We start from the raw sequence: 27,577 nt of genomic DNA on the forward strand, positions 1-27,577 counted from the left end.
TCTTGATGACTTCAACGATTCAGTAAAATTAACTTGAAATCGTGATTAGTTGGTTACGCATTTTATCAAAGATACCTGTGAAAATCAGCAGATTGTCTGAGAGGGAGGGCAGGGTGTAGACAACAGATTGTCTGAGGGAGGGCAGGGTGTCGACAGTAGATTTTCTGAGTGGGTTGGGGTTTGGAAAGAAATCAATTTGAAATTTTGAAATTTTTTTGTCGCTCTCATTCGCGTTTTTGCAGATTCACTTATCCTCAAGTCATCGAACCGTAGCTGGTGGTACAGTGCTGGTCATATAAACACTTATATCAGCTACTACTAAAACACTGACTGAGTTCAGGCGAACACGAGCGTTCAAACAAGTTGAAATAGACATTTAGCAAGTTTCCGAGAGTCCGGAAGAATAAAGGAATTGTTGATTAGAAACAGCATGCACGTCAAGAAGATAACGGCAATATTGTGGAATCAATTATTTTCTTATCTGCATTTTTCGACGTCGTTTCGCTGGAGTTTTGTTTTTGTTATGCTAATTAAGGTGCGGCAGGCGGTATGACGTCACGCATCACGAGGTCGCAGCTGGACTTTATCGATCGGTTTTTTGCCCAACAACACGCGATGATAATCCTGACTACTTCTTTCATAGAATACGAGAAGTCACATGAATATTTCTCATCGACTATCGGTTTGTGACTTATAATATACGCACGTAGCATTGCAACTTTTCGATTTATCGGAATTGGTCATATTTAGACGAATGCAAAGATCAAACGGTATTATCCTGGAACAACCGTGAAAGACGATTAAGTGTACAGCGGACAAAAACATTAGCATGGCGTAGTTACATAACTAATGACAGTGAATTGCAGACACAACATGAAGCCTTAATGGCCGTTTACAAACAGATTATAGCAATCAAAATCGTAAAATATAAATGAGATAGTACTTAAGTTAAAATTCTGGCATTTTCTACATTTTTGAGACGTCCTTTACTTATTTGTAGTCAGCGCGGAACGTTTGGTTTTGTATGAATGATGACGGCTGAAAGGTTGTCAATTCATCTAATCTTCATTAATTCCGTAAAGTACAAAGCTTTATAGCATAAGACGGATTAATGAAGAAACAACACAACCGTCATGATAATAAACTTTACTGTATGCGCCAGTCTACGTCCATGCTAACTACGCATTATTCAACGAAGCACTCCCGTAACAGGGGACAATGGCCGCGTAAATCAGGGTCATAAAGTTTATTGGCAACATCGGGATTTCACACGAGTCGTTGCGCTTCTAAATTGCTGGCCCTGGTTCGAATACTGCTCCGCCTGCTTTATTTTCTCTAACTTTTTTCTCCGCACTTTTTCTAAGTCGCACCCATCAGTAATAATGCCGCGTTGGCAAAAAAAGCGTTAACATAAATTGTTAACGCAACGCTATTTTGTAACGTTTTGTTAACGCATTGGCAAGATATTATCTGGCAAATTGACTTCACAATGATCGTTGTGATCTGTGTGCTGGCCCAAAAAGCATACATAGCACACTACCTAAAATCAGACCCCAAGCTACCAACTGCTTTGCAACACACCCTCCTTCTTCTTGCATCAATAGGTTAAATATGTTCATATTTTCTTATGCTTTTAATTCTTGGAATACAAAGTGTTTTATATTTGGGTTTGAATAAGTGTTTTATGTAAAGCGCAAGAGTCTTTTTTTCAGAAAATAGCGCTATATAAAAGGATATTTTATTATCATTATCATTTCATTATTATTATTATTATTATTATTATTATTATTATTATTATTATTATTATTATTATAATTATTATTATTATTATTATTATTATTATTATTATTATTATTAACGGGACTGAAAGCATTAACTCGACATAAAACTTCGACAACGAAAGTCAGTAGATTTCAGTTTTCTCTTTCGGCGCGCAACGGAATGCAAACGACAGACAGTCACACGTGAATCCGTGCGCGCGAGATCGCAGCCCGCCTAACGCACGTTTTAGAAAACCCGACGTGCCCGAAACGCGTCTTCTTCTCATAATAATTAGTGACTTTCTACACGAGTGCACTCCGCGACTGACCAGACTTGTAGCATGTACGGAACTCATAATATCGATCAACACAAGAACCTCAAAGAGATCAAGGTACGAATTAGTTTTTCTTTCTAAATCTTCTTTTCTTAATTCTGATTCTTCTTAAAGTGAAGTTTTGCTTTCGGTAATTTTTGAATGTTTTGCTTCATTTTGCCCTTTTACACAATTCGCTCACACTATAGAACTGAAATTATGTAAGCGAATTTTTGAAACTTAATTTTCTTTCAAATCAGAGAAACTATTTAAACTATTGAAAACTATTGTAACCGCGTTTAGCGAAAAGGAACTAATTTCTTAGTCATAATTTTTGCAAAGCATCCTATTGCATGATATCTTTTTTGCATTAAGTTTATACTTTATGAAAGATTACCATGATGGATGAACCGAGGTTTTCTAATTGACGGCGTTCCGTGTTCGCCTAACTGAATTTGGCCTAATTAATCGGCCACGACTGTGAAATCCACGCAGACGATTCCGAGTGACACAGCGTTACATAAATTCACACACATTTAATCGTTATTGCAATGCCACGCACTTCAAAGGCAGTCATGAGTTCATATAATGTGGGAACGCGGTACCGCTTCCTCGCGTAAGCTGGCGTGTTATTTACGATCCAGGTTCAGAGTAAAAGCAAGGGGCGCGCGCAAACTTGAACAAGTAAATACGTTAAGGGTGCTTTTCCAAGTATTGCCGCGGTTTCGTTGCTCGCGTAAACTACAGAACAGCTAATAATTACCGCGACGAAATTTCGACACTTTTTTCACCAGTTCTTCGTGCATTATTTACGATTTCTCTTGAAAAGAAATTCCATCCGGGATTCTTAAGGGACCTCAAAATTCTAGGGGATCACAACTACGTTAAGTCTTTCATAAAAATCGTAAGAAAATAGCAAGAATACGATCGAGTTAGTTCGTTTAAAGTTTTCTCGATTGGGTCTAATCCGGTTCAGATTTCTGTTTTTGTTTTACGTAACCAGTGCCATTTATTGAACGGTAACATTGAAGATCAAAAACTAGGACAAGATTGTGTCACGTACATTAACATGTATTGCCTCGGTATTCTAAATGATGGCATGATGTCGTTTTTTTGGCTTAAGTTCATTAACTAGGACTACATCGTGTGTTCTCTTCCAGATAATGATAATGATAATGATAATGATAATTATAATTAAAGTTATAATTATAATTATGATTTTGATTATAATTATAACGTTCAAAAAATAGTTAAACTCTCATAGACTACGCGACGAATACCGTAGTAATGGGGTACCCGCAAAACCAGCTATCCCACCAGATGGCGTGACGAGCAGTAGGTCGTCCGGTGTCAAATTTGATACATTTTCAATGAACTTTGAACTGGATTTTTAGACTCCCCAAACTTTGTTCTTTTCTCTTCATTATTGTTTCTTTCAATTACCTCCTCATATATTAAGTTCGGGTCGAACTCTTAGTAAGGGGGGAGCTATATATTAGGCCTGGGCGGAAAACGGATAAACGGGTTCCGCCCAGACAATGCCTAATTAGTGACCATAGTTATCAAAGTCTCACATCCATATATAATCACAGCACCTTCATACTTCTACTCGGATATCGGTATAGTTGACATAAATAATCGATTCATTCAAGAGAAAGAGTCCATTTAGATTTCATTGAAATGTAGAAGAAATCGAACGCGGAAGACCGAGTAACTACTAGCGAACCTGGCGGATCCTCACCTGCCATAAGTGGAATCCTCGATTGCCGCAGTAACTATGCGGGTACCCCATTGATTAGATCTTTTATCTTATTTTTACTTAATTGAAAGCAAAGTTATGAGATGTATCTTCGATTCTCGATTTTAAAACGGGACCAGGGGCCGGCGGATTAAGGGGTCCTATCCTCCTCGTACATACGGCGATGGGCTATTCCTCAATGTAACGTCTCTTTCTTTGCAGAAGTCCAAAATGCTTGTATCGTGCGTTTTCGCGTTGAAGAACTCGACTCGAATGAGTGAGATTTTGTTGGCCTTGGAGGTATGTTCTTAGTCTTTTAGTCTATAGAGAAAGCGAAGGACATCATTTTCAATAGTCTATGGCTATGATTAAACTCTAACAGGCTTAAATCAAATATTAGGACAGACCCTATATTGATCGACCGACTAAAACGTCTTCTCCCGGTATAGTTTGATTTCCAAAGTACTATTTATTGTGAATTTAGGACCGTAGTCGAGACTTATGTCCGAAAAGACCGGTATTACTCGGTGAAGCGAGGTTTGCTGAGAATTTGTTTCATAGATTTTTTTGTGATTTTGTATAGAATAACGTGACGAGCGAATTGGTTCACGTAGAGACACGACAGGGGAAGTCAGGACAACGCGGCAGTGACACCGGACGAACAGAGGCCGCGGTCTTCGTCGAGTTTATCATGTCCGACCAGCCGTCCGTACAGCACGAATTGAACAAGATCTTGGAGAAGTATGATGGCCAAAACGTTCGCGAGGATTTGCAAGGTACGTCGCGAAAAGGGTTCAAATCTGGAAATCGAAATGAAAACAAGAAATTTAACTTCAAAAGTTTATTGACATCTTGAAAAAAATAACACATATATTGCTTTAGTATAGTCGGCAAATGATATCGAGGATCAATAAAGTATATTTGGATTTGATATCGATAATTGAATTGAATTGACCGGGAACCAGTCTAGTCCCGATATATTGATGACGTAGTGCACATCCCCTCAAAATTAGTTATTGAAATTTCTCAAAAATGAAACAAAAGTTATGAAATCTAAATCTAATCTAATTCAAAATAAACGCCGAAATTCGCAATATTGTAATGGTTATTTTGTTAAGGAGCTAGCAACAAGATTCATTTGACCTTGGTGATTTAACCGCAAAGGAAAGTTGTTTGAAAGTAGAAATGTTTGCAAAAGTAAAAATGTAGCGAATCCGGCGCCAACAGACAATAAGGTATAAAAATAAATGTCTGGCCTGTCATCGGCAAAAAATGACTTTTACTTTTTATACGCGCGTTTTATCGGATTTGCGCGATGGCCCTGCGTAAGTAAATACAAACACTCGTACATAGTAAATATCGAATTGACGACATGGAATCTACGTAAGATATTCGTATTTAGAAAAGAAAATCATTCGCATTATACGTATTTGATTGTAGGAATATTTTTATTAATCATTTTGTATGGGTGAGGGACCCTGTGTTGTCATCCGTGTCTCCTCTGTTGCCCTCGGCCTGGCTTTTATAGAAACAGGTTTGCCGACGGTTTTCTGCGCCGAAATTCTATTTCGTCATGTTGATTAATAGGTCTGAAGAATGGCCGGCGATCTGCGAAGGCATTCGATTCAATTCGGGAATTTCATTCATAACTTTTAAACGTACAATATTCGCGTGGAGCTTGTTGGAACACATTTCGAGACATGTGTTATATAAAGTAGTCGGAGTCACCTTGAAATCGTGAAACTCGATTTAGTTTTAGCTTTTGACGTCATCGACGTAGACAAACCGTCAAGTAGAACTATTCGTTTGGATCGCGGCGAACTATCGGCAGTCCCAGCGCTAAAGAATTCCCTGATTATCAACTCGGTCAGGGTGCCACCACTTACCTGAAATTCAGAAAAAAAGTCAGGGAATTGTTCTATTTTTTATCCGTTAAAAAGGCCAGGGAATACTCAGGCTATTTTGAAAAAAACTAAAAATCAGGGAAATTTATTGAGATTGCTAGTTCGCGCGTGAAAACAAACAGTTTCCGTCTATGTCTTACGTTTTTGACTGTGTTTATTCATTGAATTCTTAGCAGATCAAGTCTAGGAAAAAATAAACTTTGTCAGGGGAACGGGCGAAAGAATAAAAGGTGCCACCGGTGAAATCAGTTCCCGGCAGCCAATGAGAAAAGCGCTACATCAATCTCGTGCTAAGTCGGGCTTTTTCGTGACTGAACAACTCGCGCTTCCGACTAAAAAAAAGGGTTTAACGGAATTGGTATTACGCTTATTTCGATTTTCGGAAAGCGGTTGTATTGTCCCTATAGTTCTCTACGATCCGAACGTCGACGATATACGAATTTCACTGATAATTATGCTGTTACATCGAATGACTATAGAATGCGTTGTTGAATATTTCAGACTCACAGACTGATGACGTCGACGAGAATGAACGAGGCGAGGCTCGCATCAATTCCATCGTCGATCTCGACCGTACGTCTAAAAAGGTTCTCATGTACGGAGCTGAACTGGACGCCGATCACCCGGTATGGCAAGCGAGGATCCGCATGGTGTCGCTAGTAGTCACTCGGTCTTCCGCGTTCGATTTCTTCCACATTTCAATCGAAACCTAAATCATTTTTTTTCTTGTGGTTATCTTTTAAAGGGATTCAAAGATGCAGAATACCGGAAGCGCCGGAAATATTTCGCCAAAATCGCCTTCGAATACAAACAGTACGTACTTACCCAAGCGCTACGAGCAATCATCTCAGATTGAGACGATTGCTCGTAACACACCTGTTATGTTGCATATGACATTTGAATGAATTAGATAAGTCAGTATGATATAGTAATGATATACACGATATTCACTTACGAAATAGATATTGTAGAATTAGAATAAGAAGCCAGACGAAGTTGAAATATAATTTTTGACCTATAATGCCCAGTCCTCCAAACATTCACACCCTATTCATACCTACCGGACGTATATAGTATTCAGAAAACCCACAATTGAAATCATGTGTATTGATTCGATAGAACTCATTCTTCCTCGATCGGGATTCGATGATTCGGGATTGATGGCATCGCTAGACTCGTCTCGAGACCCTGCTACACTAGATCGAGATCGCGGCTTAAATGATGTCATAGTTATCCGATCGGAAATCATGTTTTATTTTTAGCCCGGGTTTTTCCGCTTATAGTTTATCCGTGAAATTCGCCTCAGCGATTATACAAAGGGCAATCTGATTTGTGCCGCAGGTTTTCTTTTGGGCAATCTGGTTTGCCGCAAGTTTTTCTTGCGGGCAAATATGCGCACCCGGTTTAGTGTCGCATAGTTTCGTGCCGTCGCCGAGTCGAGCGATGCTATCAGGTTCGAATCCCTACCAAGGGAGCACCGGTAGAACTAGGCATTAATTAAGGGTTGATCGGGGTTGATATTTCAGAGGAGAGCCGATTCCTCGAGTTGAATACACCGAACGCGAGATCAGTACGTGGAACGCCGTTTACTCGGCGCTGAAATCGTTGTATCCGACCCACGCGTGTAGAGAGCACATCGCGAATCTAAAACTGCTGGAAGAGTCGTGCGGTTACCGCATCGGAAATATCCCGCAACTCGACGACGTCAGTCGTTTTCTAAAGTGTAAGTTTTGATATAGTTGTTTGTTCTTGCCTTACGGCCTTTGAAATATTTTCCAAGACATCGGATTTTTCATTTAGTCTCACGGATGGGACCCAACAGCTATCAGTGCTCAGTGACAAGTGGGTTCGAGTCCAGCCGGCTGCTCGAACTGTGCGGGCAACACTTACAAGACCGTCCCGTCGTGTCAAGGACTCTAAAACGATATAGCCCCCATTATCCTGTTAAATTTTTCTTCGTTGACATTTTGTAATATCGTCCAATAATGTACTAACATTCTAATGAAAATAGATTTCAATTTCAATATATAACAACAGATATCTGTTTGACTAACTCTAACGTTAATCACAAATTTTCGCATATCGATCTGTTATTTACATATTTCCAGCCAAGTCCGGTTTTACGTTACGGCCAGTCGCCGGTTACCTGTCGTCACGTGACTTTTTGGTCGGTTTGGCATTCCGCGTTTTCCACTGTACCCAATACATCAGACACCACGAAGATCCGCTGTACACGCCGGAACCGTGAGTAGAACCGGATCTCAAACTAATCACCTCTACTACAGCAACACTCGAGTCATAAGCGATTCTCTTGACGTAAATTTCAGAGATTGTTGTCACGAACTGTTGGGTCACATGGCTCTTTTGGCAGACGAAGATTTCGCGGCGTTTACGCAAGAAATAGGATTGGCTTCAATCGGAGCATCTGATGACGATATCAAAAAATTGGCGAATGTAAGAATCTTAATAAAGCGTAAATCTAAAATGCATCTAACGCATTTTTAACGGCTTTTGACAATTCGCTGTCTGTACCCGCCCCTCGGACAATCACCTTTCCCTAACCCAACCTTAATCCAGGATCCGTTAAATTTGACTCGAGTTGAATGAAAAAAAATGAAAAATGACCTAATCTTAACTCAGAGTTTACTCATAAGGCTGGGTTCGACTGAATGTTTCCACCAGTCGATAGACTATCAGCATCAATACATCGCCTAGTCTGATTACTGGATGATCTACGGGTTCTCTTCAACAATGGCTAGGCAGCCGATTCGACTAGACAGGTCTGCTGTTTCCTGTCAGGTATCGATAGCTTCACTAGTGGAGATTTTTGATATCTTCTGCAAACCTCTCATAACCTGTTATTTTCCGAGGATCGCTTTGTACGACTGCGAAGTGGTGCCAGTCGAGTCATCACATCACATTAGAATCCAAACAATGTGATATCTAAATTCTATATAACTTCGCTGCTTTGCGGCTATATTATGTATTGTATTTTTTTCATGAAACCCCGTTATTGCTGCTTTCTGGCAATATTTATTGTATTTTTTTCTGAAAACCCCTTATTGCTGCTTTGCGGCTATATTAACGTTTTCTATTTCGTTTTGCAGTTGTACGTGTTTACGGTCGAATTTGGTTTGTGCAAACAGGACGATGAACTACGAGTTTACGGCGCCGGACTACTGTCCTCTGCTGGCGAGTTGAAACACGTGCTTACAGACAAGGCCGTCAGACGACCTTTCGATCCGCTTGAGGTCACAACCGCGCCATTTATCATCACCGAATATCAAAGTCAATACTACTATACGGAAACGATAGAAAAGGCGAAGCAAAAATTGCGGTAAGTTTCTCAAAAAGGAAAATATGCTCGGTCGCGTGAAGATCGAAATAGTAGAGGGCTCCTCATCGCGCAGAGCGACCATCACTGAGATCCACGTTCCCCGGGAACTCTCAATTCGGGTGGGTGAAGATCGTGATAATAGAGCGTTCCTCGTCGCAGAACCCGGGTATAGTTTAATAAGCCAGCCATCTTCTCTAGAATCGCCCAGTGCTCTAAGCCTCAGGCCGCTAATATCTCAACGGATCTCATTTCAAGCCTCGTTTAGTAAATTTGTGGTTTTCTTCGCAGGGAATACACGAAAACCATCGCTCGGCCGTTTGAGATCGAATACGACCCTTATTCGCAGACGATTCGCTACATCGACAGTAAACCACAAGCCGTGCAAGCGATCAAAAATGTTCGACACAAAATCACCACACTTTCGACGTCCATCGAACGATTGCTTGAATACGTTATTTGAATTCGAAAAAAAAAAATCGAAAATACACAAAGCCCAACGCACAAGACGCAGGGAAGCCGGAAACTAGGATAACCCGGAAACACTGAAAAAAAAACATTTTAGATCTCGGAAACGAAATCACGTTTCTACTAAACGCACACGACACAGGGAAACACTCGGAAACATAATCTGTCCACTGTTTCCGAGTGTTTCCCTGCGTCGTGTGCATTCGGCATTAAATCCCCGTGATAAATACATAAACAATTTGTAAATGAGAATACCGGTAACTCTAACCACGGATCCAGTTCAATAGATTAAAAAAAACTGTTTTCCGTTGATATCTAAGTTAGAACAGGTCGGGTTTGAATTGTAATTCTATGAAGTTAAACATGACCAAGAACTGTAGACTCCTAGCACTGCTCCCATAGACATGGCTTAGACTTTAAGACCAGTCAAAAACCATCTTTGTTCTACGGCCGATCTAACAACTTAAGAGTCTTTTTTGGACTTTGGTCTCGGCTACGGCCCCTAGACTCACCTAGATAATTAGTAGTACTGTGGAAATCAAACTATACCGGGAGAAGATGTTTTAGTCGGTCGCACAAATTAGGGTCTGTGCTAAGATTTGATTTTTAATATTTGAGTTAGAGTTTCAGCGAAGTAGATTTGTCCGAATGCCTCTCGTATCGGTTACAACCAACGGGAGGCATTATATGCCTATTTCTCTCATTGATTGCCGTTGTACAGTTCCACAGTCTGCGCATTGTGTCCAGATAGCCCGTAGTTTTACCCGTTGTGGATTGAAATCAGAAATACCTGGTTCTACCTCGTGTGCCAGGGTACGCTCCGTTACCATCCGTCCGACCAGTTTTCCGACCTGTGATATAGAAAATAATGTTTACACATTTAAAGGAATTGCTTAATTATTTAATGATAATCGCAAAACTGAAAAATAATTGTGTTAAGTTTTTAGAAAAATCTAGTAAATGAATGAAATTTTTATTGTCATTTTGTATCCGTAGACATTTCAGGGCAGCATTTGCACAAGAGTCATGTTCACGTTAGACCTAATGCACAGTACTTATATATTTTGTACAGATTCTTGAAGACGATAATAAATTCTGAATAAGAATACTATTTTTCATAACGTTAAACGAGTATTTTTTTTTTTCGTTAGCAGACACATTTTTTATGAAGTTTATTATTTGATCGTAACTTAATTCGCACAATAGGCAGCGACGACCGCAATTTCGACACGTGTGCGCGGGATGAGAAGGCGCGACGCGGCAAACACCAGTTGCTTTCGAGTGTCAAATATTCAACAACGAGTCGAACCCCGATCGGACAATAAGAACAGATGCGTCAGCGACACACGGAATGTTGGTGGTCCGACCGGGCAACCTGTTCGTCGTCCCGCTGTCCCGCGACGAGCCTTTTCATTTTCTGACTGACCCCTAAAAATCAGACTCGCTCCACAATCGTCGAAAGTCTGGCGAGCATCGAAAGTTTATTCAATGGTTAACGATTCGGTTAATAGGACGTTAAAACCTACCAAAGCGCCCCCTACCGCGCGGTGACAATAGACCACGTGTTCGATACTGGCCGGACAGATGTCGTCTGACCCGGGGATCGATTATTATATTGTATGGTCGTTAAACATGGCTAGCTTGTCGCGTACCGGTTATTGTCAATGATTGATGGACCACGCTCTCCGCGGGAAGCGATACACGACTTTCACCTTGCTAATCGCAGCCATACTTCCAAAAGCTATTATGGTAAAACACCACCAACCACTGCTTCATAGAAATACGAACCGAAGTCGGTCGTGCAGACACCGCTTAATCACCAGCGCCATCTATCGACTGTAATACACATCACAGACGACCGGTGGACATCTTCGCCTAAAGCCTGACGAATATCACAGACACATAAACTGGTCCGCAAATAAATTGTTTTGTGGTATAGCCCGACCGACATGTTTGTATGGGTTTATGCTAAATGTATCACTTTTCATGACTTATAGACCAAAAATTAACAACATTTTTGATACAAACTGAAAAAGTATCAAAGCATTTGGGAATGCGGTATTTCGAGTTTTCGAATACTATATTCAACGATTTGTTTCTTTTCAAATTTCGCCGACAATAAAATGCGGAGTCTACCGTTTAATCCGTTTCATCAAGACATATAGGTATACATTCGCTTATCAAATGCTTTCAAGCAATCTACAGTTTGATATCAGATGCTTCCAAGCGATCAACAGTTTAAAATCAAATGCTTCCTAGCGATCAACAGTTTAAAATCAAATGCTTCCTAGCGATCAACAGTTTAAAATCAAATGCTTTCAAGCGATCAACAGTTTAAAATCAAATGCTTTCAAGCGATCAACAGTTTGATATCAGATGCTTCCAAGGGATCAACAGTTTAAAATCAAATGCTTCCTAGCGATCAACAGTTTAAAATCAAATGCTTTCAAGCGATCAACAGTTTAAAATCAAATGTTTCCAAGCGATCAACAGTTTAAAATCAAATGCTTTCATGCGATCTACAAAAAGAAATTTTCAACAAAAAAAGTAAGAATTTCGTATCGAGATGTATACAAAAATGTCGAATTTGTTTTTACAGCGTGCGTTTGCTGTGAGATATTAAATAACCGATCGGGATCACGCGATGCCGTATCAATCATTTATGGGCAGATACACACCGAAAATGAGAGATATATTAAACCAATTCATCTTGTTCGACGGAGGGTCTCTAATTTACTGAATGAGACACATTGTCAGACCGGAGATAGACGAGGTCCCAGTCGCTACGTTGGTCATGGATCTTCAACATTTCTCTACCCCATCGTATCCCTCATCCTCACCATCTAACCCTCTGCTTTTTTCACTGCTATGCCTTTCCCTCATATCTTCACCTCATAGCTAATCCCCTTTCTTTCACCGATTTCCTCAACCCCCCTCTCTCAGCTTACTATTCCCTCCATATATCCATTTCTCTCTTTCCACACGCCCGACTCTCATTCCTCTTCTCTCTCTCTCTCTCCCCCGCATCTCTCCTCTCTCCCTTCGTTCGTCTTCTTTTCTTCCCTTTGTCTCACTGCCTCGCCAGCTCTCACCTCCCCTTGCCTTTTACCGTTACTGTCCCCTCCCCTATCTCCACATATCCACAGTTCATTAATTGATCCAGTTCGGGAGAAATACAATGCATCGAATATCTGCTATACGGAAACCGTAACCTGGATTTTGCTACCGACATGAAATCAAATGAAATGGTCTCAAACTTTATCTTCCTAAATTATAATTCATTGTAAACCTCGGTGTCCATCGCAGAAACGCAGTTTCCATCATGAGCACATTTGCCGAAATGTATTTGAGCCCAATCAGGAAGGAAGCAATTTTCATTTTTCGCAATTATTGTTGTATACACGTAGTAAACCATTGATTACTGTTTTTTATCGGCCATTTAATTTTCTAATCTAATTTATCCTTTGCATACACTGCCATTTAGGAGCTTTGCGAGGTTGATCTGTTGTTTGTATTTGCTTTGTTTGTTTTTCTAATAAAGATGAATGCTTAAAAAGACGTATTAAATCGATATTTTTCCTTGTGTACAATGCCACTTTAGGCGCTTTGCGAGGTTAAACTTAAATTTCGCTTTCCTTTTCCGAATAAAGATAAAACATGGTTGAAAAAATAATCCAATTTTGCTCTGCTGTGACGCTGGCCCTGACTTTTCCGCGGCACCATATGGTGGGTTGGTAGGGTCTCCGATGCATATATTCCCATCTAAACAAGAATATCTAATTGGATTCTTTTTTTATACCGCGGATTTATTTTGCACTAATGGAATTTCTCTCCGGAACAGACGAGACTCGCCTGCCAGCCGCTAATGCAGCATCAGCCTCGACATTTCTCTCGGGGATTAAGCTGACATGTCGCTACAAATCTCCCAATTAAATATAACTAAGCTACCGTGTGTGCGCCGATCTAATATCAACTAGAAGAAGGGTAGAGGGAGAGAGAACGAAATGAAACCGACGCCGACGGGACGTAAAATGCCGCCTGTTTACTGTTTTATCAATTTCATCACGAAATGTTCTTGCCGCCGATACGCGAGCAACTAATTCCGAGCCGTACTCTTCTATATAGTTTGAAAGACCACGAATATATGCCCAACTTATGTCGAAAGTTATGGAGGACATCAATTCATATCATCTAAAGAATCAGTGTACAACCGATGAAATGTAATTCATCACGATTATAACTTTTTTTAAAGTCTAGGAAAGTTTACGAGCGATTATTCAATCAATTTTGGGCCGTGCTCTTTTCAAAAGTAGACAAAAAGATGGTTTACATTAAAAAGATAGATTACATTATTATATCAAAATATAACAGGACCTACATAAGTAGCATTTGAAATAATATCTGAAGGTGGTAAGAAGAAATGTCAAGATTAATTTCGATATTCTATATTCGGATGTTTTAGCTGCAGTGGTGTTTGCCAAAAAGGTTGCAGGTTCAAGACAACAGATTGATACCTGCATTAGCCATTTTGAATCTGCTTAGAGAAAAAAAAACATAACTATGCCTACACCGATCCAGCATATTGAGTTTACTAACGGGAGCTGTTTCCTTTGACAAGGGGGTCGCGGCACGGCTTCTAAAACGCGCCATTGTTGACAGAACACTCCAACCGCCATTATCGTTACCCGGATGACGATGACAGACGGCACAGTGAAGTGGTATATCTCGCGCGCGTGATGGATGATCGAAAGAGAACTCTTGAAGACGTACCCACCAACCAAACCCGCAGCGAAAACACTTGTCGGTTTTCGTGAGCATTTCTTCGTAGATAAAGATAAAAGAAAATCTCGGGCGTCAGCCGGAAAATCGGCTTAAAAATTTCGATAGCGCTGCGTCGTTTATAAGTAACTGATGCAACACCACATGCTATCCCTCCAGAAGGCGTGACGAGTCGTACGTAGTCGAAATTAGTTCATCAACTTGATGTTAAGACATGATCCAAACATCTGAAGCCAAATCAGCATTCAACGTTTAAAAAAACTAATAGGATGACATCAACCAATGGGTCTAAAACTGTTAACTTCTAAATTGATGCTTTCGGTTATTAGTTCCGACCACTAGACGACTATAGTTTCGAAAACCGAAATTGTTTCGAAGTTCCCTTACACTAGAATAAACCATTTTACAGTTGCTAGTCGCCATTTCGTTAGGGTATACTTTTGTCCTGTATTTTGGGTCGTTTTTTTTTTTGTTCCTATCGGTGGGTTACTTTCAGACGGATTCATTTCGATTTGACCGGAGCTGAAGTAGTCGTCGCTCATACGGACTCAGAACACGTTCAAGCGAACCGACAGAACGAGATTAGCGAAAAATCACGCCGACAAATTGCCACGAAATCGAACCGTAAATTGGAATAGCAGATACTGCTAAACGAAATCACCGATTGCTTTTCCGATTTTGCGAGAACGATTTTCGATATTCCGACACAAGTCGTTAGATACAAGTCATTAGATCTTGATTGTATAAGTTATGAGGACATTTCTCAGTAAGAGAGAGAGTATTTCACAAACTCGTACTCAGTATTTTGACACCAACTCGGGGTAGAATTTTACCGGTCTCAATTTTACCGCAGTAAGAGACAGAGTCTTCTGTATTTCACAAACTCTTACTCAGTATTTTGACACAAACCCGGGGTAGAATTCTACCAGTCTCAACTTTTCCACACTAAGAGACAGAGTCTACCGCAGTAAGAGACAGAGTCTATACTGCATTTTGTAATGTAACTCGCTCTAACACTTTTCACCGCAGCTGTCAACTTTGTCATGGTTAGGCAGCAAGTAACTCCATTTTCCTAACTCTTTACCCGAACTGCCTCCACCACTCTGAACCTCCGAACTATTGAGAAAAAGTAATTCGACACCGCCGAGTATGCGTAATAGGTTTCATATGACAACGTTTTAATGGCGCCGTGTAACGTAATTCTACTCGCGAAAAAAACGCACTAAACTCCGCGTGTAATACTTTCTTCGTCTCTGGAATAAAAACGATACGGTCGGCGGCGTTTCGATATCGACGCTCATTTCTAACAAAATGTGTCAAGTGAAAAACAAGAGTAAATGACGAAATAACTCGAGCTATCGTGCAATACTATATTATTCGTATATGGCACTCGACTTTTGCATCAGTCGAGACTAAAGATGTTATCAAATATTGTCTATACGCGACATGTGTTTGCTTCTCACCGGCGCGTAAACTGTAAATCCCCGTACAAACTCGCACGGCAAGATATGTGTGCGGCCGATATAGATACGTGTGCGACTGATATAGATACGGATATGGTAGGCGCACTTCCATTTCCAGGCATCATAAAACAAAATGGCGGCCGTTTCAAAATCAGGGCGAATTTCGGTTTTCGCACTCTAGATCGGCCGGAACGTATTTCACAGTGTCGGCCATCTTGGAATTAGATCGAAAACTACAGCGACTGCGCCGCTTCATCTGCGATTGATTTTGGTTGAAATGATAGTAATCTAATTGTGCATGGTGTGAAAATGAGGGGACACAAATATGAAATTTCAGGACTGTATCGTGATGTTGAGAGGTTTAGAGACTACTAACAACGTGCCGTCAAAAGTATGGTCGGCGCATCCTCCCTCTGCAGGGACTCGAACCTGATGGCATCGCTACACTCAGCCACGGCACGAACCCCTGCATCAGTAGACCGGGTGCGCAGGTACATGCGCAGCTTTCCGAACGAAAACTGGCGGCACCAATCAGATTGCTCGTTGTATAATCGTTGAGGCAAATTTCAAGGAAGAACTATAAATGGGAAAACCCGGGCTAAAATAAAACGGGATTTCTGATTGGCTAAAAAACACATCATCTGAACTGCGCATGTATCTGCGCACACGGTCGATTATGGCAGGGTTTCGTGTCGTGGCAATCTCGATGCCATCAGGTTCGAATCCCTGCCGGGGGAGGATGGGTCGGCGAACTTTGAAATCTTGGAATTCTTGGCCACATTGGGCAATTTTGAAAATTCGAGATCGTATCGGGCAACACGAGCAATAGGGCCTCGGTCCTATGCACTTGCCGGACTATTTTCACAACCGGTAGAAGACGCCTCTTGATATATCAGATTGGAAATCGCGCCGATATAGCGCCTGCATCACCCGCAGCTATGGAAGCTTAATTTCCGTTAAATCTCATCCCGCAGACGAAGATATCAAAAATGAATCCGTCGTCAGATACACGTCACCGGCTCAGAAGGGCCTGCGGCGTTTTCATTTCAACGAATATTATTACTTTGTGACTGTGCGCGTTTTCGTTCGAATCGTCGTGTGTGGTTTGCGTTGTATGATGTTCGGCGCGACCGCCGCGACGCCGAATCAAAGCAGAAACCGTCGATTAATCACCGATAATCTCCTTCTCTTCTGCTCGTCGCGCAGACGCGATTGTGTAAAATTTTGAATCGTAACCGCCGCCGCGATTCATCGTTTCGTCAGCCAGTAACTTCCGCACTTGTCAGTTTTCATTTCGACTGAATTAACCGATTCGCATTAATTGGAAAATGATGAAAAGCGTTTGATTCAAACTGCGTAGAGCGGGGTCAAGGTCATGTGGTGACAAGCTTCAATGTCAAGGTTATTAAATGGATATTATTGGTTGTAAAACAAAAATGTCCGCCTACTGACTGGTCTGAGGTTGTTTGATTGGTTATAGAACCAAAATGAGCTTAGACTGATCTTAGATTTTCAGATTGGTTATAGAACCAAAAAAATGGTCTTATGATAAGCTTTGAAAACTTAAAATCTGGTCGCATCCCGCGCTACTGACTGTGTGTGTGTATAATTTGGCCCTCAGGAGATTTAAATCATCCGTGTAACTCGAGTCGGGCTTGTCGCATCCGCTATTCCATCTAATCAACATTACTGTCAGATAAACGTACGTGTGTCCGACTGTAAACAAACGACACAACACCTCCGCTAGTGACATCCGAAACATACTCAATTTACTCTGAAACAAATTCCCGAAAACCATCAAAGTGTTCTGCCGGTAACGAGCCATCGGAGAACCGGCGGCGAGCGGAGCCCGAGTCGGCAGCTGCATGGAAAGCGAACTATGTTAATAAAGCGATTAATATGCGTTACGGCGCTCCATATACGTCTCTGTAATCCCCCTTCAGAGGTTTTCTATGATGTGCTCACTTCGCTTTATTATTCGCTCAGATATGTTTTCCTCTCTACTCGAATGAAAATGTCGAATGCTGATAAGTAGGTTATGTAGGAGAAAATGGTAATGATTTTGAGAATTTCGACTCGGGCAAGTTGCCGAGTTGTTAAACACTGCCTTACGTAGTTGCCATTGACACTGGCCACCAATTAACAATATCATAGAAAACAACAATGCATAATAGATGTACAATATTGTAGTACGTAATGTGCAATAACATAGTACATGCATAACTAATGTGCAATAATATAGTACGTTACAATGCGTAATGAATGTGCAATAACATAATACATAACATTGCATAATGAATGTACAATAGGCCTATTGTGCGATATGAATGTACAATAGGCCTATCGTACATATTGTGCGATAACATAGTACATAATGTACAATTTCATTGTACATTACGATGCATTATGAATGTGCAATAACATAATTCATAACAATGCATAACAAATGCCCAATGACCTTTGTTCGTATATTATGGAGGGCGCACCAAACGAAGAACACATCCGGGTTACGGCGCAGAGCAAAACCTAATTGTGCTGACTGCACCCGTAAAACCAATCATTGCAGAACAGCAATTATATTACATGCCGTCCACGCCTTGAATATATACATAGATAGGGCCTATTAGCGGACAGAATCTCTCGCTATTAGGCGACTAGGTTTTTACGATCTCCAATTATTGAGCGCACACTGTTCTAGGGCGTGCATCCTATCCCCTCATATCGAATGCATGGTTGACTCGTTTAGGTTACTGTGTGAATATAAATGACGGCATTTATTCGCAGACGACGACGACGACGCGAGTTGAAGAGAACTCTGGAAACGAAGATCGACTCGGTCAGTGCTATATAGCTACAGGTGATCGAATAAGAAGGTCTCGACCAATTACCAGCGCCCCGAAGGCACACTTAACTCGCGTTCTTGTGTGTCTTCAGTAGCGCCCTTGATGGTAACTGCGCGCCGGATGGTCAAACAATCGGTCTTCGTAAAAGCACTGTCGCCATTAAGTCGACAAGATCGGGATATTTGTTATGGATACGATATACGTAGGCATACTCCCTATATGCTGAGCAGGTTCGACCGTTTTGTACTCAGTGAAGTCGTTGGCATTGGTAAAATCCTCGACCAAATTCGAGAAAAACGGTGGATCGGTTAAGTTGGAAACTGGTAAAATTCAACCCCGAGTTGATGCTGTCAAATACTGAGTAAGAGTTTGTGAAATACAGTAGACTCTGTCTCTTACTGCGGTAAAGTTGAGGCTGGTAAAATTCTACCCCGAGTTTGTGTCAAATACTCAGTAAGAGTTTGTGAAATACAGTAGACTCTGTCTCTTACTGCGGTAAAGTTGAGACTGGTAAAATTCTACCCCGAGTTGGTGTCAAATACTGAGTAAGAGTTTGTGAAATACAGTAGACTCTGTCTCTTACTGCGGTAAAGTTGAGACTGGTAAAATAATACCCAGAGTTTGTGTCAAATACTGAGTAGGAGTTTGTGAAATACAGTAGACTCTGTCTCTTACTGCGGTAAAGTTGAGACTGGTAAAATTCTACCCGATTTGGGGCCAAAAATACTGAAAGATTTGTAAAGCATTTAGTCACAGGGAATAGAAAATATCAGCCGAGACAAGTGAAGTCGTGCATACATACATTTGTGATTTCTAAAACCTCCCTGACCTATACAGACCCCCCCCCCCCTCGTTGTCGATGAACACTGTTGCAGAATCTATAATGGAAATTGATCTTTTAAGTAGAGCGTTGTTGAAATTTACAAGAAAAAAAATCTATATGCGAATGTAAACTAAGCTCCCTATAATCAGAGAACATCTACATCGAGGTTTCAGAGAAAAATTATTGAAGCCAAGGAATTAAATAAATACCTTGCCTTAAGCTCCCCGAGTCAAAGACAAAGGACTTCTATAGCCAAACGGAACTGACAATATCCATGAAAGAAAAGCTTTGTGAAGACACGAAGACGAAAGCAGCAACAACGGTAAAAAGATCGATGATCTTTCTACAGACGAATTTGCTGTCGGAGTCAAAAAGAAAATTCAGAGATGAATCTAGCCATAGAAATGTATAGAGACTGTGAAATGTATCGGATTCCAATGATCATGTGGTATGGGCACGCGATCAGCCTTAGTGAACCATGAGACTCTGTTACAGTACAAACCCCTGCCCTATAGTAGACACATCCTCCCTCGCAGGGTTTGAACCTGATGACATCATGAGACTCTGTTACAGCACAAACCCCTGTCCTAGTAGACACATCCTCCATCGCAGGGTTTGAACCTGATGACATCATGAGACTCTGTTACAGCACAAACCCCTGTCCTAGTAGACACATCCTCCCTCGCAGGGTTTGAACCTGATGACATCATGAGACTCTGTTACAGCACAAACCCCTGTCCTAGTAGACACATCCTCCCTCGCAGGGTTTGAACCTGATGACATCATGAGACTCTGTTACAGTACAAACCCCTGCCCTAGTAGACACATCCTCCCTCGCAGGGATTTGAACCTGACGACATCACGAGACTCTGTTACAGTACAAACCCCTGTCCTAGTAGACACATCCTCCCTCACAGGGATTTGAACCTGATGACATCAAGAGACTGTTACAGTACAAACCCCTGCCCTAGTAGACACATCCTTCCTCACAGGGATTTGAACCTGATGACATCATGAGACTCTGTTACAGTACAAACCCCTGTCCTAGTAGACACATCCTCCCTCGCAGAGATTTGAACCTGATGACATCAAGAGACTCTGTCACAGTACAAACCCCTGTCCTAGTAGACACATCCTCCCTCGCAGGGATTTGAACCTGATGACATCATGAGACTCTGTTACAGTACAAACCCCTGCCCTAGTAGACACATCCTCCCTCGCAGAGATTTGAACCTGATGACATCAAGAGACTGTTACAGTACAAACCCCTGCCCTAGTAGACACATCCTCCCTCGCAGGGATTTAAACCTGACGACATCACGAGACTCTGTTACAGTACAAACCCCTGCCATAGACACATCCTCCCTCGCAGGGATTTGAACCTGACGACATCACGAGACTCTGTTACAGTACAAACCCCTGCCCTAGTAGACACATCCTTCCTCACAGGGATTTGAACCTGATGACATCATGAGACTCTGTTACAGTACAAACCCCTGTCCTAGTAGACACATCCTCCCTCACAGGGATTTGAACCTGATGACATCATGAGACTTTGTTACAATACAAACCCCTGCCCTAGTAGACACATCCTTCCTCACAGGGATTTGAACCTGATGACATCATGAGACTCTGTTACAGTACAAACCCCTGTCCTAGTAGACACATCCTCCCTCGCAGAGATTTGAACCTGATGACATCAAGAGACTCTGTCACAGTACAAACCCCTGTCATAGTAGACACATCCTCCCTCACAGGGATTTGAACCTGATGACATCATGAGACTCTGTCACAGTACAAACCCCTGTCATAGTAGACACATCCTCCCTCACAGGGATTTGAACCTGATGACATCATGAGCCTCTGTTACAGTACAAACCCCTGCCCTAGTAGACACATCCTCCCTCGCAGAGATTTGAACCTGATGACATCAAGAGACTCTGTTACAGTACAAACCCCTGCCCTAGTAGACACATCCTCTCTCGCAGGGATTTGAACCTGATGACATCAAGAGACTCTGTTACAGTACAATCCCCTGTCATAGTAGACACATCCTCCCTCACAGGAATTTGAACCTGATGACATCATGAGACTATGTTACAGTACAAACCCCTGCCCTAGTAGACACATCCTCCCTCACAGGAATTTAAACCTGATGACATCATGAGACTCTGTCACAGTACAAACCCCTGTCATAGACACATCCTCCCTCACAGGGATTTGAACCTGATGACATCATGAGACTCTGTTACAGTACAAACCCCTGCCCTAGTAGACACATCCTCCCTCGCAGAGATTTGAACCTGATGTCATCAAGAGACTCTGTCACAGTACAAACCCCTGTCATAGTAGACACATCCTCCCTCACAGGGATTTGAACCTGATGGCATCATGAGACTCTGTCACAATACAAACACCTGCAGGGATTTGAACCTGATGGAATTGTGAGACTCTGTCACAGTACAAAACCCTACCCTCTCAGACTCTGCAGTTATATGCATATATAGCTGACTTAAAAACATGTGTGAACGCACAGCACTGATTTCGTTCGTACTAAATTGGTCCAGTCCAGGTGACCAAATTACAATGGACCACGGATGTGTCCACTGATGGACTAACTGCCGAAGCATGGAAGAAGTATGTACGTAAAGAAAAGAATCCCAAGTTCTGATTGGCTGATATACCGGTGCCGATCTATCAGCTCAGTTACCCATCTATTAAACTGTCGGACGCTGCAAAGTTTACGAATGATTCTGTTGTTGTTGATTGCGTTGAATACATACACGATGCACCGAGCGTGTGATGACGTTATTGATGACGGTGTGTGTGGCTTTTCTTCGCGACAATCTGTCAAATAAACAATTGACCAATCAGGCAAATAATTAAACCGAACACATCAAACGACGGTAGCGTCTATTTCACCGCGCACACAGCCCCGCGGCTATACCAACCATCTTCCACTTTACCCACTCTCTATCTGTGTGTGTGTGTTTAGTTAATTATTGAAGGATCTATATCGTTTTTGTATTGATTTTTGCTGCAGTCTTGCGTACTGCTTTAATTAAATACGACGACCCGGTTTCTAAGCGATTCTATGATTCACAGTCGGTCTGAAATCGGTTCAAACTTAACTCCATGTTTCCTATTGTTTATTAACACCGAAATGGGAGGCGGCCACAACCGTGAAAAACTGATGACTCCGAATTAGACCCGCAAAACCTGTGGAACTGGATTCAGAGTCAAATTAAACCCCGACAACTGTGGAACTGGGTCCAGAGTCAAATTAAACCCACACAACTGTGGAACTGGATCCAGAGTCAAATTAAAACCACAGAATTCGTAGAAATCGGATCCGGAGTCAAATTGAGTCCCCGTGTAGTAGCGAGTATCAGAAAATGAATGTTAATTGAGAATCGGGAAACAAACCATCAGTTGATGATAGAGCGACTGCTGCTGCTGCTGCTGCGCGACTTGTTGTCGTCGCTAGTGAAATCAATTTACTGTCGTATTCGGAGTAACATTAGTTGCCGACTATTCGCGCAGTAATTCACGAGGATCAATCATATCATTTCTGGCCAATTAACTAACATCAAATGTCGCCGTAATTACGACGATATACCCGGTCCTCTGGGCTGTACCGATAAGATAATAGGTCTAATGTCTAAATGGCTGATAGCTGATCGCGGTTCTGCATCAAAAGTTGAATAAAAACCACGCGAAGCAATTATTAATTTTTCTTGCGTAACGAGTTTCCCTACTTCCCCTCCCCCCCCCCCTACATCGCCGGGACTCCCTTTCTTCATCTTGTTCTCTCTCTCACCCTTCCACCCTCCCCCCTTCCTCTCCCTAACCCATATTTCTCCCAATTCCTTTGGCTCAATCTTTTACTCCACTCCCCTACCTCAACCCTCCTTTCCTCCCCCCCTCTCCTACCTCCCCATCTCCTCCCTCCCTCCCTTTCCCTCCCTCCCTCCCTTCCTCCCTTCCTCCTTTCCTCCCTCTTCATTTTATTGTCTCTTCCTCTTCACCACTTTCGCTTCCTGATCTTTATCCATCTCTCCCCGAACCTTCCTCCAATCCCTTCACCTCACCCCCTCCCCCCTCCCACCACTTTCTCTTTCTCGGGTCATTTCCTCTCTCTCCTCCACATTCCATCCCCCACCTTCTTATGGCCGTTAGGCGCCTCACCGACTGATTAGCGATTCGACGAATGACGGTATTCAATTAGGCAGGTTTTAGCCGTTTGGTTGTAATCAGACTTTTAGCAGAAGTTTCTGATTAGATACAAAAGGCAGCAGTAATTTGTCGTCACCGGTGCTGAATATCTTAACACTGCAGTTCGAGCTCGTGGTCAGTGTTACACAGACGATATTTAGATTCATGAAGACCAATCTGGGTTCTACCCGTTTCCTGTCTAAAACCAATCTGATATAACAACTTAAGACCGGTCTAAGCTCATTTTGGTTCTATTATCAATCTAACAACTTAAGATAAGTCTAAACTTATTCAGTTTAATTCTATAACCAATCTAACAACTAAGACCAGTCAAAACTAATTCATTTTGGTTCTACAACCAATCTAACAACTTAAGACCAGTCTAAGCTCATTTTGGTTCCACAACCAATCTAACAACTTGAAACCAGTCTAAGCTCATTTTGGTTCTATAACAAACCTGACAACTTAAGACCAGTCTAAGCTCATTTTGGTTCTATAACCAATCTGACAACTTAAGACCAGTCTAAGCTCATTTTGGTTCTATAACCAATCTAACAACTTAAGACCAGTCTACGGTCATTTTGGTTCTATAACCAATCTAACAACAAGACCAGTCTAAGCTCAATTTGGTTCTATAACCAATCTAACAACTTAAGAGGTTATATGAAATGGTCTTAAGAAATTCAACATTTCACTGTTGATGCTGAGACCTGAACTTGTCCTTCCATGATTCTAAGTCTATACTCGCCGCTAGGTGTCGCTTTAAGGGTATGACATGCAGCTACCTGAACGCCAGGAGAGTCCATGTTTAACGCTCACGCTTGCGTCATCTCACGTCACGTACGGATAAGCATCAGCTTAATGTCGTGTCATCTACGTTTTTACGGTGGTGACTAGCGCGCGCAACGACATCAACGTGAAAACGCTCTCGAGTCATTTATACGTGTTCGACGTGCGTTGATGCATGCATGTTGCTACGCACAGTACATGAGTTGTCGTAAGAGTTCCATCTGGAATATACTGAAAGAGATCGCGACAGTAAGTCATATTTATTTTCTTATTTCAATCTCAGGTTCATTGGCTAACAGGGTGGATCCTGAGTTGCACAGTAAGAACGGGTTTAATTTGACTCTGAACTGAGTTCCACAGTTGTGCGGGTTCGATTTGACTCTGAACCCAGTTCCACAGTTGTGTGGGTTTAATTTGGCGCTGGACCCAGTTCCACAGTTGTGTGGTTTAACTATAGACTCTAAATCCAGCCCCACAGTTGCGTGGGTTTAACTATAGACTCTGAATCCAGTTCCACAGTTGCGTGGGTTTAATTTGGCTCTAGACCCAATTCCACACAGTAACTGTGTGGAACTGGGTCCAGAGACAAATTGTTGGGGGTTTGATTTGACTCTGGATCTAGCCCCACAGTTGCGTGGGTTTAACTATAGACTCTGAACCCAGTTCCACAGTTGTTTGGGTTTGATATTTGGGTCAGAAGGATTCATTTTCACGGGTATAATTTACAACTCTGGATCCAGTCGGATATTATTGTCTGAGTCTTATTTTGTCTCTGGATTCAGACTCTCTAATTTCTCTCTGGTCCCCATGCGGGTCTAATTTGACTCTTAAAAGTTAAAAACTACGTGTATTCATTTGAAACATATATCGCATTCGATATTGCTATCATGGGCTTTTTTCTCAACTCACAAATTTTATGCACAGACAGCGTTGCAGAATTCGGCCCTAGGCCCATTTTGAATTTTCGACACCGCGAGCCAAAAATTTTTCCAATATATCGTGTCGGAAATTTCCTTTGCTTTCTTGTCTTTTTTCGATTGACACTCCCCTAGGGTCGAGAGGGGTGACGCGTCGATGAATTAAACGCGTAAATGAATACACGATTAGGACAAACTCTCGCATTTTCTCGCCTCGAGTACGAGATCGTAATCGGTAACGTGTGTTATTTGATTGAATACAAGTCGATCTGCATTTTGGGGATTGCTAGGAGTTTGGTGTAATCTTTTTGGGCCGTTATACATTTTTAATGAATCATTTTACTCTCAAGTCAAGTGATCCGACTTGAGCGGAGTCTACTGTACCATCCAATTTAGATATCACTCTCAAGTCAAAAGATCCGTTTTGAGCGGAGTCTACTGTACCATCCAACTCAGCACTCTCAGGTCAAAAGATCAGACTTGTGCGGAGTCTACTGTACCATCTAACTCAGATATCACTCTCAAGTCAAAAGATCTGACTTGAGCGGAGTCTACTGTATCATACAACTCAGATATCACTCTCATGTCAAAAGATCAGACTTGAGCGGAGTCTACTGTACCATCCAACTCGGATATCACTGTCAAGTCAAAAGATCAGACTTGAGCGGAGTCTACTGTATCATCAAACTCAGATATCACTCTCAAGTCAAAAGATCAGACTTGAGCGGAGTCTACTGTATCATCCAACTCAGCACTCTCAGGTCAAAAGATCTGACTTGAGCGGAGTCTACTGTACCATCCTACTCAGATATCACTCTCCAGTCAGAAGATCTGACTTGAGCGGAGTCTACTGTATCATCCAACTCAGATATCACTCTCAAGTCAAAAGATCTGACTTGAGCGGAGTCTACTGTACCATCCAACTCAGATATCACTCTCCAGTCAGAAGATCTGACTTGAGCGGAGTCTACTGTATCATCCAACTCAGATATCACTCTCAAGGCAAAAGATCTGACTTGAGCGGAGTCTACTGTACCATCCTACTCAGATATCACTCTCAGGTCAAAAGATCAGACTTGAGCGGAGTCTATTGTATCATCCAACTCAGATATCACTGTCAAGTCAAAAGATCAGACTTGAGCGGAGTCTACTGTATCATCCAACTCAAATATCACTCTCCAGTCAGAAGATCTGACTTGAGCGGAGTCTACTGTACCATCAAACTCAGATATCGCTCTCAGGTCAAAAGATCAGACCTGAGCGGAGTCTTCTGGGACCATCCAACTATATATATATCCAAACAAAAATCCAATGACACTAAGATTTACGTCATAACTCATTTACACGTATATACATTTAACTCGTTCGCCCGGCGCCTACTCAAATATAATTTTTATCTCAAATCAAATCAAGGAAACCTGCGCAGATAGATATATATATGTACGCATGAGACGCACGTTAACGAGATAACCGATGAGTTACCTATAAATAGACGTCCTCTGTAGAGAGGCAGAGAGACAGAGAGACAGAGACAGAGAGAGAGAGGCAGAGAGACAGAGAGACAGAGAGACAGAGGGAGACAGAGAGACAGAGAAAGAGAGGGAGAAATGTCGCGTTTTCATTCAGTATTTTGAATGACAAGAATGACGTCAGGTCTCCTTCCGTCGTTAGCCGTCTGCTCAGCGCCCACACAGTCAGTCAACACACGAGAATCGCGCTGAAGTAAAACTTAAATATTTAATGTGTAGAGAAAAGGAAGAATTCTATTGTTAGAACATAATATTCTAATATTAGAATAACATGAACAGCTAACATTTGAAACTGATGGCGACAGTCATCTTTTAGAGAAGAGACCGATTCCTGTTGATGTCTAGGTTGGAACATCTCCACGTTTTCGAGAAGGATCTAAACGATTCGCGATGGGAAGCCATTCAATGAGACAGCCATCTTTTCGAGAAAGCTTCAGGTCGATTAGATCTTGATGATATCGTATACGTAGGGGGCCATCTTTTCACGATCGAACTGTAGATCGATTTACTAGGTAGGTTGATGACGGAATAGGGGCATTGCGACAGCTCTGGATCGGTTTTTATAGATCAAGTCGTTGTAGTTCATTCTGATGACGTCATAGGTGTGATTCACGGGGCAGCAATCTTTTCTAAACCGGTCTAAGCATGTTTTAGCCCGCCGCACACGGCACCGAAAAAAAAACTCTTTTCTCGTGAAGAAT

The 27,577-nt window shown here is 41.8% G+C and overlaps 1 protein-coding gene across 1 annotated transcript; it reads left to right on the forward strand.

The window, feature by feature from the left end:
* Nucleotides 1-2,065: 2,065 nt before the first annotated feature.
* LOC141911674 (tryptophan 5-hydroxylase 1-like) lies at nt 2,066-10,148 on the forward strand. The gene is made up of 10 exons (XM_074802673.1): nt 2,066-2,152; nt 4,035-4,112; nt 4,396-4,588; nt 6,218-6,342; nt 6,462-6,529; nt 7,243-7,439; nt 7,825-7,960; nt 8,044-8,170; nt 8,824-9,053; nt 9,342-10,148. Exons 1-10 carry the CDS (start codon nt 2,102-2,104, stop codon nt 9,511-9,513), a joined length of 1,377 nt encoding a protein of 458 aa, XP_074658774.1. The 5' UTR covers nt 2,066-2,101; the 3' UTR covers nt 9,514-10,148.
* Nucleotides 10,149-27,577: the final 17,429 nt, after the last annotated feature.

Source organism: Tubulanus polymorphus, chromosome 10 (assembly GCF_964204645.1).
Source record: "Tubulanus polymorphus chromosome 10, tnTubPoly1.2, whole genome shotgun sequence".
Lineage (NCBI taxonomy): Eukaryota > Metazoa > Nemertea > Palaeonemertea > Tubulaniformes > Tubulanidae > Tubulanus > Tubulanus polymorphus.